Source organism: Haplochromis burtoni, unplaced genomic scaffold (genome assembly GCF_018398535.1).
Source record: "Haplochromis burtoni strain Fernald_Lab_line unplaced genomic scaffold, NCSU_Asbu1 Contig_33, whole genome shotgun sequence".
Taxonomy (NCBI): Eukaryota; Metazoa; Chordata; class Actinopteri; order Cichliformes; family Cichlidae; genus Haplochromis; species Haplochromis burtoni.
In genome coordinates this window covers 230,594-243,871 of record NW_024582394.1, presented here as the reverse complement: position 1 = coordinate 243,871, position 13,278 = coordinate 230,594, and the positions used below count along the sequence as shown (strand labels likewise).

Below are 13,278 nucleotides of genomic sequence, written 5' to 3'. Positions count from 1 at the left end.
ACAGCTATTCTGTTCTACCTTTTATGGCTTGCCATGTACATGTAAATAGTTTTATTGGTTAAGAACAGAGCTTTTGAAAATCATCTTTTTCTCTTTTTGACACCAGAATCTCTGCTGTTGCTTGCACTCTGTTGTTAATGGCTGCTGATTGGCTAACATTTCTTTACAGTTAAGGTTATATCACCACCTTTTTCCTTCTTTTTCTTTCCTTTTCTTTCCTTTTTTGCATCTTCATTGAGACAGAGATTTTTCAAATTCTAAAGAGAAAATCTCCATTTAAAACTCCCATGTGAATGTGAATGTAGTCTTTTTACAAGCAACTGCTTCATTTGGTTCAGCTATACAGTTAACCTTTTAGCATTTAAATAAGCGAGCTTTTAGAAATTCAGCCACACTCTTCTGTAATTATAAAACATGTAGCATTTGTTAATTTCCCAAAAAACAAAACAAACCTCCCAAACACAGTACTTGATTGTAGACTCACTTTAAATAAACAAAAAACAAAACAAAACAAACCCAATGTCTATAGCTACAGTAGATAGCGGAAAACAGCGACTTTTCTTTCACTTAATTGTTTAAGTGATAGTTAATTACTTTGGTGTAGTATATATGGTAACAGGGTTGGGGGAAGAAGTCTGTCTCAACTGGAAAAGCTATAAATCTTGTGAAAATATAGTTAAAAGATCAAAATCTACGCACTTAGTGGGCCAGATTACAGTCTTTAATAGGCCATTTATGTCCCCCGGGCCTTGTGTTTGACACTTGTCCTCTACTTGTCCTCTAGTCCTCTGCTGGGTTCTGGACTAACATTTTGAACTCTCAGTGTTAGCTTTTTGTCCATAAAAAGGAACCACATTTGAAGACAGGGAGATTTAGCAAGGTGCATCCAGAAACTGTATGTTTTCATCCAGAGTCACTGGGTTCAATGGTAAGACACACACTTGTTAATTATTGCCAAATGACAAAGTCATATGATGATGCATGTACCCGCTGTGGTGTGACCCATCGAGTTTTCAAGTCCCTGATATGAAGCCACATGTTCATTCACTAACGTTTTTCCAGCGAGTAAGCCTAAAAAGTGTTTTGTAAAGTGTTTGATTAGGTAAAAGAACAACAAGTCAGACAACAACAAAGCCATTTTTTCATAGAGTTCAAAAAGAATCCTTTTAGCAGCCTTTTAGTGTTTCACCTGCCGTTGGCCGTTAAAACAGCTCAGGTTTAAGGCACTTCTGCATTGAATTCAATTTTTAAATCTAAATCCATCGTTCATAATAATAATATTTTTAAAAGGCTTTTGCTCACAAAAATGCACCAACAGCAGATGGACAGGTTCTGTTCAGTAACTCAAATTAGCAGAGAGTTACCAGGTACAGCTTCCTATCCTTGGAGGACAAACTTTTACCTGTAACATAAGCATGTTATTTTTTAAAGTCATTATTATTATTAAATTTTCTATACTCCTTTTCAGTGTATTGGCATTGACCATGTGCTTTTTATTGCTGTAAAGTTTGGCTGTGGGAATTGACTCTCTCTCCAGTGCCTATTTCAAGAACTGCAGTTTTTGGTTTCAGCTCTCAGCTTGATTCGCTTCAGGATTCACTTTGGAGTGGGTGATTTCCTACAGTCGTTGAACGCAGCATTAGTTCAACCAACTTGTTGCTCATTCAGAGAAACGCCTCCTATTCCTCCTCCTCCTTCTGCTCTTCTAAGCTCAATCCCTGCAGCTCTGTCGCTCTCACTCCTGACGGGTAACTGGAGCGTGAACATGGCTGCTAACCGGGTGATCATTTACGGTGGGAGAGGCGCTCTGGGCTCAAAGTGTGTCGAGTATTTCAAATCTAAAGGATGGGTGAGTGGTGACAGCTAACGCTAGCATGCTAGCACTGATAAACGGTGAGCTAACTATATTTCTCTTTCTCTGTGCACTAAATAGTGGGTCGCCAGCATCGACATGGTTGCAAATGAAAAGGCTAATGAAAACGTGATCGTGAAGATGACGGAGTCTTTCACCGAGCAAGCAGGACAGGTGCTCTGCAGATCTTTCTGACTCATCAGTGCAAAAACTGAAGCGTTAACAGACAGGAGTAGGGCTTTTACTGCGACAGCTTAAGTCAGACTTTTCATATGACTTTGGTATAACTCTAATGACATTTGTTTGTTGTTTTTTAAATTTATTATTGTTATTTTTATTATTATTACAACTATTTGCATTGTTCAGTAATAGTAGAGTTGCTAAAATGTGTGTAAGCTAATGCTGCGTTCAGGTCAACTGAGAAAGTGGGGATTTCGGTTTTTGTAGTAGAGAGGTTATGATAGAGTCAGATTACTTTGATGATTTTTTTTTCTTATTTGTTTAGGCAGCATTAATGGTTATCTAAACTATAATTCTTTTTCTTGAACCCCTTAGTAGCTTTTATAGTTCAAATCTGTTCATTGAGAGCATCTAAGGGTAGAGAGGTATAAAAACCCAAGGTAGGTAAAACTATTAAAGCTGATCTGAGCGGTCTTATTTGACACACAGAAATATATTTATCATTTGATGCATCTCTTTTTGCCCATTTTATGTGACCTTGATAAAAATCGGAAGCATCCTTTCTCTCTGTATAATTGCTTTTGGTAAGATATTTTTTGCACTTTATAAAATGAAAAGTGTGTTTTTAGAAATCTAACAGTACACTGACTGAGTGAGGATAATTTCTACAGCTATCCTCCTTTGTTTGTTTACCAGAACAAACACTCTCCAGCTGATGCTTAGTTGACATTTAAATGCCATTCAGCTCGTGCGTCTGCCCAGTGGCTTTATGTCATTGTGTTAGCAGTTAGCTCTCATTTTGTGCAGGTGACGGCAGATGTGGCCCAGTTGCTAGGGGAACAGAAAGTGGATGCCATCTTGTGCGTGGCGGGAGGATGGGCGGGAGGAAACTGTAGTTCCAAAGGTCAGAGTTCAACCTTTTTTTTTTTTTTTATTATTATTTGTTTTGGTGTTAATAATCAGCCAGCTTTCCTGCAGTCTCCCATGCATAATTGTGAACTTGAAAACAATTTGCTTTGTAATTAAATAAAGTCTAAGGGATATTTGTGATTAGACTTTTTCTTGACTCTCATTTACTTAGAAGTGTTTAAATCTTGTTCTGCGGGGCCAAAAGCTTGCCAGATTTTTGTTCTGCCAGTTAGCTTTTTGGTATTTATTCCATAGCTGTACCTGGCAGCAAAGGGAAAGCAGCAGTTCGCTTGAAGTGCCAGAATTGATGTGCACTGTGCAGCTAATAAGAATTTTGTGGTTGCCGCAAATTCAGCCATTTCAAACATTTGGAGGATAAGGCACTCGCTTTCTGGCAAAGATGAAAAGGCTGGCATTATTGAAGCTACTCAAAACAGCTGGTCTACCCGGCTCAGATTAACAACTTAGTGTATTAAATCTTTACAAATACCAGTGTTTATAAACAGCAATTCGCCATTTAATAGATGAGTTACGTGCCAGCAATGATTTTTGGCAATGAACGGTTATCAGGCAGTCTGGTAAGACTTCAGGACGTTTCTGGTCCAAGCCAAGAAATAATCTGACACAGTAATCCTGTAAAAATGGTAATTTGATATTTTTTAATCAAGTTTTTGTACAGATCAAACAAACCTTGTAGAGGTACTCGTAGCTTTCGGCACTGCTTTGAAGAGCCAGGCTAAGATGTTGTTCTCTGTATTCTCCTACAGACTTGTACAAAAATAGTGATTTGATGTGGAAACAGAGCGTGTGGACCTCAACCATCTCCAGCCACCTTGCTGCCTTGCACCTAAAAACAGGTGGACTGCTGACTCTGGCTGGAGCTAAAGCAGCCCAGTCAGGCACTGGAGGTGAGGCACACAGTTTTTGTTGCGTGTTTACTGTTCTCATCATAGCGAACTGATGGCCCGCTCCTCAGGGTTACAGACTTTGACCAGGGTAATTGACACACTGATCAGAGGCGCACCTGCTCACAGCAGTGTGTGCGATTGGGGGCGAAATGTGTCGATAACATTGATCCAGGAAGCAAGACAGAATCGCTGATGAGCTCTGCGGCAGCAGTGGTGCTCACTGGTTAGTGAGTCTGTTTCACAAACAAAAAGTAATTGGTTTGATTGCCAAAACAGCATGTTTGTCTACTACAAACCTTCCCCTGTATTGTTGCGCAATCAACTCAACCGTGACCTGCTTAATCGTTTTAAGATATCTGGGGCAAGAGTGAATAAATAAAAAATAAGGTTAATGAAAGTAGATAAATTAGACCAAAAGTAAATTTAAATTTAATTTTTTCCAAAAAAATGGGAAATGGGTGTAGCGATTTATTGAAATGTGCAAATTTGGATTAATCGCTCCATACAACATGTTTTCACTGCAGTTCTTTTTGTAATCTGGCAAACCTTGGCTGTTTCTCGCCATTTGCCTTCCTTCACGAATAATATCTTCTTGACATCCAGCCTTCTACTGAAACAATTTCTCATGAGGCTTCAGTGAGGAGTAGATGGATTCATTGAAGGGCTAGATGCATTCCTCAGTTCCTGTGTCAGGTTTTTCAGGGATTTTTTTTTTTCCTGCTTCTTAAGGATATGACTGTCAGACCTTGTTCAGATGCTGTAGGTAGTATTTAAGATGTACCACTCCTGTGTTTTGGTTAATAGTTCTTCAGCATTCATCTTGTTGGTGCAAAATCATATTTTATATCTGTGAAACTGTGATATCTTTGGCTTTGTTTTTGTATATTAAATTAATGAAATTAGAACAAATTAAGTTTGTTTTTTGCGACAGGGTGCTAGGAACAAAGTGTCTAAAATTAACGATTTTATGCCTAAGTGTTTATTTACATACTAGAACAGGCCGTCCATGGGGTTGTTTAATACTCAGCCACTTAAACAACCAATTAAGACAGAGTCCAAAGAAATCACTTTATTCAACTTAATTAATTAAAGTCTACATCTATGATTAATTGGTATAGTCAAATACTTTGTTAGTTGTAGCCTTGTTACCATGTGATACTGGTCCAGCTCTTCAGCTCATGTAGTGTGCATAAAGGCTTAAATCCAGGGCCATGTGATTTGTAAAAACCCCTCCTGTGACCAAGCTGGCCATGTGATGGGCTATGATCCAATTCTACAGCTACACAAAGCCCTGGCTCAGCAGCCCACACAGAGCCGAAGAGCTCATTGGCTGCCGGCTTAGGAAGACAGTGACTCAGCAGTTGTTGGTCCTCACACAATGTCCCCATGCAGTGTTCTAACTTATCAGACTAAAGCATTTTAGTTGTTCTCTGTAGTGCGAGCACTTAGGTAGAGCTCTGCATAGTAAACATGTGGGGAAAAAATCTTCAAATTCTAAATAAACACAAGGCAATAACAAGTACCAAATGTTAAGAAATGTAACAAACTGGTTTAAGAGGCACCTACACTCATCCTTTTTTTTTTTTTTTGAGTGCTTTGATCAAACAAGATGAGTGGAGAGTTAATGAGCCAAATCCAGATCATCTATGAAGAGGAAACAGGAAATGATATTAGGATGAGTAATTGTACTGACTTTGACTTTGTTGTTGTTCATCAAAGTTTAATGGATGAAAAGGCTGTTAAATGCTGCAGGTGTGTGAGCTAACAGACCAAATGAAGGGAATCGTTTAATACACTGAAAATGTACGTTGATTTTGGGTTGGCCAAATGTTTAAAGTAGTTAAAAGTTTTTGTCATACTCGTTGTCTTTCAGAGGGCTTTACGATGCAGCAGATTTTGCAAACCCAAGCTTTCTTTGTGTTTGCTGTCTTGACAAAACCTAAAACCCAGTCAGAGATAACGGGCATGACCCTCATAACAGGGAGCACAAAAAAATATGCATTTTCTGCATCATCTACATGAAAATTCCCTTTTTGTACATTTCCAGTTTGTGTAGTTTGCATTTCTGTAACTTTACTTTAGAGCTTCATTTTGGTGGTGTTAGTAAGGTCCAACATGTGTAAAGTGTTTTCCTTCAGTAAAGAATATATACTGCATTTGGGGCAAGTTGTGAAAAGAAACTAAAAATGTGGCACTTTCGGCCAATTTCAACCCAAAACTTGGTAAAAAAAAAAACCTGCTCACGACTTGGTTCTGTGTTCAGCGTAAGTTACCAAAGTTGGGTTTAGGCTCAACATACCCCAGTAGCACATCAATCTTGTTTCTTAGCTTCTTTCTCTGAGGAGCAAACCCAATTTACTAGAAATCTGAAAGAAAAAACAAAAAGCCAGCAGGTGAAGAAAAGGTTGGAAATTTTATGACTGCCCTTTTTGAGAATTTGACCCCACAGTTAAGCTTAAGAGCAGAGTTTGAACCCCAGACAGTTCAAAAGGAATGCAGAGCTCTTTGCTTGGCCTCGTGAAATTTTCATGGTTTGTGATTATCCTCCCAGATATGCAACTTGTAGCCTGTTAAATTCCTTGGAGAACTCCATTCTGGCCTCATTTAACATTCACTAGATGATAAGTCAGTAGTCAAACCAGTCTCTCATACAGAACAGAGATGAAGACACTATGAAGAGACTTCCAGTGGATGCAGTGGTAATCCTAGAGTCAGTATATAACTGGAAAAACCTTAGTTGGCACCTATTGCATTTGTTTTTCTGCAACCAGTTGCAGCTGCTGTTAGATAGAATCACTAAATTATCAGCATGAGATTTGGAGTTTAATCATTTGGTAACTATTGAGTGTGTCTGTTACAAGACTAAATAATTAAGCTTAGTTATTGAAGAATAAAGCAGATGAGAGAGGTGATCAGCATGATGGCGCAGCGGTTATCAAACGTCTAATGCAAACTATAACAACTCAAAATTGCAAATTCACAACATGTTTTGGAACTATTATATTGCAGATAATAATGTGAGTCTGCATAGTGTAAATTCTATTTTTTCCCTTCTTTCCAAAATGTTTTCAGGTGAATGTATATGTATTCATGCAACAGAGCCAGAAATCAGATTTTTGTTTTTTAATGATGGGCTGAACATGTCTGGTTGTCTAAATTCGCATTCTAATCTGGTCAGTATACAGTGAGTGGATGCATTTGCAAGACTGGTATTCCTTACTAGTGTTTGCTCTTGCAGGAAAAACAAAAGCTTGAGAGCAAAGTCATGCCACCACCCCTCGTTTCTATTGGTTGGGGATTTATAAGCCTCTCATAAGATCATTTAGGGGGAAGAGACGCTTACTGTTTCCAGATGCTGAAGAGTCAGAAAATTCCTTCTCCCAGGCTGGGCTCATGTACAGATTCAGTATGCAAGTAAGCAGACTGTCAAGCCTTAAGTCGATATTAACATTTACAAACCATGTAAAAGACAGGGAAGCATTTGAAAGTCTCAAGATGTTCCTCACATAGATTCACAGACGTCTGGTCTGTCCACTTGACCCCTCTCAACAAATCAGTACCGTCCACTTTCTGTGTAACGATTATATTGTGTTGTGCGTTGCCTTTTGCAAGCTGAATTTTCTCCAGGATACTAAAATAATAATGTTTCCACTGCAACCCCCAGGCATGATAGGATATGGCATGGCCAAAGCAGCCGTCCACCAGCTGTGTCAGAGTCTCGCAGCAAAAAACAGTGGGATGCCTGCCGACACTGCTGCTGTCGCTATACTACCGTGAGTACTGAAATAAAACACAATCAAGGTGTACAAAAGCAGCTCTAGCATGTGCTGTCCTTAAAGGAACAATCAACAAAAAGTCTTCTCTGCTAGATTAAAACTAGAAAAGTCTATTGCTCTCTTCTCACCCTCAGATTAGATTAGTTGTATTTACAGCAGATACAACTGGAAAGCCAGACTTACAGGAAACAAAGTTATCAGTATTGAATAATTAAAAGCAGTCCTTACCAACTTTCATCCCCAGTCTGTTTTTCAAAGATTTTAAAATGTAGTCGAGATGATCCTGAGCACACTTTATGTGTAAAATCTCTGGTTTATCCCTGCTAGCAAAAAGCAACAAACTGAAGCTAATAGAATTTAATAGCTTTATGTGGCCTAGCATGATTTTATTAACCTTTTAAAATAAGAAGCTACAATAGTTTTTAATATATTTTTAAGCTTTTTTTTGACTGTACAATTCACACAAATGTGTTTTCCTCAAAACACAAGTTGCTCTTTTTATTATGAGAAAACAAGTGGCTTTAATTATATTATACAGTTACTGTTCATTACTGTGTGTAGTGAGTTTGTAATTAGAATTTAAATGGAAATGAAAAGGGAAACATGGCTCCCTGGGTTTTACTCAGAAATAAATCTTACACTTGCATGTCTTACATGTCTTCTTTTTCCACACTGGGTTTTACAATTTTCACCAAGGAATTGTCTGCAGGTGCCTCTGCACTCCTGTTCGTCCTGCTGACATGGACTAACCTTTCAGCTCCCACCTGAATTGTTTTTATGGGGTAAAAATAGTTGTTTTTATGGTAACACAGAAACCCCTAGATTTCCTGTATTAGCAAAAGCATGTATGTTATGACAAAAAAGATTTCTTTTTTTCCTTGGATAGTGTGCTGGTGTTCCGCTTGCAGGGTAATACTGTATATTGCTTCTTCTAGTGTGTTTTTAATATTTTTAGGGAACAGATTTGTCTCGAATCCATATCCAGCAGCAGACTTTTATTAATAAAACAGGACTGACAAACCGGTAGGATGAATTCAAGTCATTTTTTTGTGCTACAGACGCAGGTTTAAAAATGTGTTCTGTATTCACCATAACATAAAAGTCATGTATAGAGCTGCTTTAAATACACCAGCACGGCAAGCAGTCGCTGAAAGGACTGAAGATGAAAGCTATAAAATTAGCTGTGCCACATATTCTTTGTTATGTTGGATAGATAAGTACGAGGTGAGGATAAGATGCAGGAATAAAAGATGAATAAGGGTGCCCGTTCCACGCAGTGGATCTGCACATGAATGCTTTAGATGAATGACACACAGCTGTATTTGCATCATTGCGCTCTCTTTAGTTATTGGATATAAAAGCAGCTTTTGCACTGTCATCATGAGAAGAAAGAAATGTCTTTTTAGGGGGTGTATCCACCCCTCACGCTCTGTGTTTGGCTGCATTTTCCTCCAGTATGGGGCCAGGCTGCCTCTCCAGCATTCTGTCACATCTGTTTAACATTAGCCCCATGACTTGCATTTCTGCTGCATGCAGGTCTCTGATGCTGTGGCACCACCATATAGTAACCCGAACATTTCTGCAAAGCACAGTATAGAATGAAAATGTTGTTTACCCATTGTATGGCTTTTGCAGGAATACACAGTTTGACAATACAGGATTGCCCTGGCAGATGATAACACGCCCAATGCAAATGTCCTCACTCAAGCACATAAACTGCAAGCCTTATTGTCTGAGCGATGGCTGTTTCAAGTTTAAAATAAGCCTCCTGTGCCTTTTGCCATAATTCCTAAACATTTTTTTTCTTTAAGCTGAATGTTGATGTCTAACTTATATGGAATAATTGATTTTTCTGTAAAATACAGTTTTAGTATGCTTATAAAATGACTTCAACCCCTCAGAAACTGCATGTGATATATAGTATGTGTGGAGATGCTGCAGTCTGCACGCTCTGCTTCCTCTGTGCTGCTCAGACGCAGCTACTCACCCTGATTGTCATCTGGCTTCATTTGGCAGCGTTACCTTGGATACGCCGATGAACAGGAAGTTCATGCCTAAAGCAGATTTCAGTACCTGGACACCGCTGGAGTATATTGCAGAGTGAGTGCCAAAGCAGTCTTTTTATCTTCTTTGTTTTTATTTAGATTGGGGGTGTGTATATATGTTTTTATCAATTTTCAAATTGTGAAATGTTCAAGATGTTCAGTTTTATAGGAGCCCTATTATGCAAAATTCCAACTGCACTCTATTAGGGCATTCACATTTTAAATTAATATATTTCTTAAATGCTTTGATATCGTTCAACTGCTGTACAGCTCCTCTGCGTTTTTCTCTTCACAACGGCCCCCCTGCTGACTCTCAATTGTTCACACTGTTATTAAGACGGTGTGGGCAAAGAAACAGAATTTCTTTCTGATTGTTCAGCATTGGACTAAGAAGCTCTTTGATTCTCAGGGACTGACACCGTAATCGTCACATTTACCTTTGATGCTTGGGATCACAGAAACACTTCCAGCTATCAAACTACGTTACATTAAAGTGACTGGAAATACCTGAGGATGTCTAATTATGCACAAGAATGAGGAGGCATGAACACAGAATACAAAGTGTTTTGCAAGTAGCTGCTTAAAAAATCTGTTAGGACAGATTTGTTTTGTTTATATGTATATTATGTATTCTGACATCTTCATGAACTGGAATTGGTTTCTTTTGAGGATCTGAAGGTTTGGCTGCATATGAATATCATTAACCCAAAAAGAAATAAAATTTAAAATATAGAATTGCACCACAAGATGGCAAAATAGACTTCTTCTGGGGGGTTTTAAACAGCAATGAGACAATTAAACTTCTATTAACAAATAGAACTTTGAGCTACATGAGCCACTCTGCCTTTACTTAAAGCTTTGATAAATTTGTTAATTTCTTTTAATCCTTGGTGTACAATTGAATGAATGCTTTGGCTTTGGCTGCGTTTATGTCTGTGTCGGCCAGTGAAGATTAGATGGGATTTGATCCACTTTGATAATCCCGTAGGAAACAGATGAGGGTCTGGAGACAGAAATAGAAACAGTCTATGTGACCCGAAATTAATGAAGGTGGCGGTTAGTTTGTTTTAGCACCTATTGTTATTCTGTGCTTTCCTTTCTGGCCACTGTTCATCTATTAAACCAAACTGATTTCCAGTATAAGCTATTTTTACTTAGATTTTATGTTACTGTTTTAAGTTAACAGACTAGCTCACGTGGTATTTGAAGGCATCTTTGGTGTTGAGTTATCGGTTTATTAAAAAAAACCCACAAATTTAGGTATGCTGATCAGTTATTTGGCGTGTAACGGGGGATAAATGGAAAGAGTTGTAAATGTATGCAAAGAATAAGGTTACAACTACAGACAGTATATTAAAGAAAAATATAGCTTTGACATCGACCACTGATCAGCGATATCCTGTAATGAAGCTCTAAGCTGACTGTTTTCAACATAAGATGCACATGTATTGAGCGAGGGGCAGATCTGAGTGAGAAACTAACTCTGTGACCATTGCGTTGTATTTAACTGCAGTTAACAGTAGGGCTGCCACGATTAGTCGACTAGTCACGATTACGTCGACTATCAAAATAATCGTTTGTGGCAGCCCTAGTTAACAGTACCATTTTAGGCTGTGAATTTGCAGTCATAGAGCAGGATGTCGCCCAGGGAATAAAACCAGCCCACCAGAGGGAAAGCAAAAGAGAACTGATGCTGCCAGCATCTTATAAAACAATCAGGGGAATATGATTGAGGTGTGGCTCATCTTCCAGACACATCTCTGCCTCCTTGACTCCAACAAATAAACTGGAAAAAGCAAACACACTTACTAAGAACCAAAAGGTTCAGCACATTGTACATATATAATATATATAAGAATGAACATGAAAAGGGATTGAAGGTTTTATTCAACTACTCAAAAAGTTCTTCCTCCTTTCGTTTTTTTTTTTCCCCCCTCAGAATGTTCTTCAGCTGGGCCACCGGGGTGAACCGACCATCTTCAGGAAGCCTCATGGAGCTGGTGACCTCCGGAGGCCAAACCCAGGCTGTTGCTGCTCACTAGAGGACAGAGCAGCTGTGGAGGTGGGGGGTGGGGGTTAGTAGGGAGGAAGCGATAAAGATGGATGGAAACGGATACAGAGGCTTGAGGAGAGAAGGGTGAGAGATAGATGGAAGGAGTGATGAGGTGTAGAGGTGAAGAACAGAGCTGGAGACAGAGAGGAGCTAAATAAAATGGGTAGGTGGAGCAGAGATGACCAGATGGGTTTGTTTTGGAGGAGGGGGGCTTTCTTTGCAAATACAGCCTCACAGCGCCATCTAGCTGTCAATCATTGTAACTATCTGACTGTAACAGCCAATCAAACTTTGTTCAATTTCTAGTAACTGAAATATTCTTCACGGATGGACCATCAAGGCTTACCTAGCATATTTGATTTAATTTCACTGAACAGTGATGTGAAATTATGGTAACTGAACATTCAGAGTAAACGGTGTTCTAAATATTTTAGGCTTATTTCATCAGATGCAAACAAGAGGTAATAAAATATACTAATGTAGCTTTAAACTCAAACTAAAGTGATGTCCTTCCATTTCATTGTCATAACATTTCTAATACGGGTAATTGCTGAAAATTAATGAGCAGTGGCTTATCTACCCTGTGGTTGTTGTTTTTTTTTGTTTGTTTGTTTTTTTTTGTTTTTTTTAGTTGTTTTTTTTTTTTACCACATTTTAAAGTTCATTCTTCTGAAAAGCACATTGGAAACTTCATAATCACCTACATTAGCCATAGCAGTTCCCTCTAAAATGTAACACGTGACAGTGACCAGTGAAATGTGTGAGCTCCGTAGACCTTTTTAGTTTCCACTGTTTAGGTCCTCTACCACTGCGGAAACTCAGTCAAAGAAAGCCGCTGTCTTCTCTCAAACGGACAATAATGCTTTAAAGTGGAGTGGCCTTATTTGTTTTTTTGTATGTAGCTATCAAGTCAAAGTGTCCTTGCCGTCTGCAGTATGAAAAAGGTGCTCTGTTCCTGTTGTGGGTTTTCTGAGTCATGTGTTGTAACTGTCAATATTCACATTAAATCAATCCAAAAAAAAATTGTCATCCTGTTTGAAAACAACAGTTGAAGTTTAAGATGCTTTGGTGTTTGTAAAATTATATTTGTTTTTTAAAAAAATCTAGTGAGACATATCAATAATAAAACTCATGTTGCAATAATTACAGTTGATACTGTATTTTCAGATGTGAGGCCCACTCGAGTAGTTTCACAGTAGTTTCTCTGGTTCTTTGTCTTATCAGTTACAGATATATAGACTTTCACATCCTACCCTAAAGTCATATGTGAGTGTAACGTGTTTGGCAGAAAAGAGACAAGTTAGAGTAAAAAATTAATTTACTTGATTTCTTTCCTTCAAGTAGCTGTGAATTATTTTTTTAAGTGACATTTGGTAAGATAAGGTAAGCTATACACCACTCTTCACAGATTTGGGAAACTCATTAGTGATAAAAGTCTAAAATAAATTGTTTGGCTTTTAATTAGTGGGGAACTTCTTAAAAAAAAAAAAAAAAAGAAACTAATAGGAGAGTTATTGGTGTCCCTCAAACCAGTGGCACTCATGTATGGGGAATA

General features: G+C 38.3%; 1 protein-coding gene across 1 annotated transcript; it reads left to right on the top strand.

Annotated features, from left to right (window-relative positions):
- Positions 1-1,645: 1,645 nt before the first annotated feature.
- On the top strand, positions 1,646-12,867 carry qdpra (quinoid dihydropteridine reductase a). Its single transcript, XM_005919389.3, has 7 exons — positions 1,646-1,849; positions 1,934-2,026; positions 2,840-2,936; positions 3,709-3,849; positions 7,514-7,622; positions 9,642-9,725; positions 11,610-12,867. The coding sequence occupies exons 1-7, from the start codon at positions 1,766-1,768 to the stop codon at positions 11,710-11,712; spliced, it is 711 nt and encodes a 236-aa protein (XP_005919451.1). The 5' UTR covers positions 1,646-1,765; the 3' UTR covers positions 11,713-12,867.
- Positions 12,868-13,278: the final 411 nt, after the last annotated feature.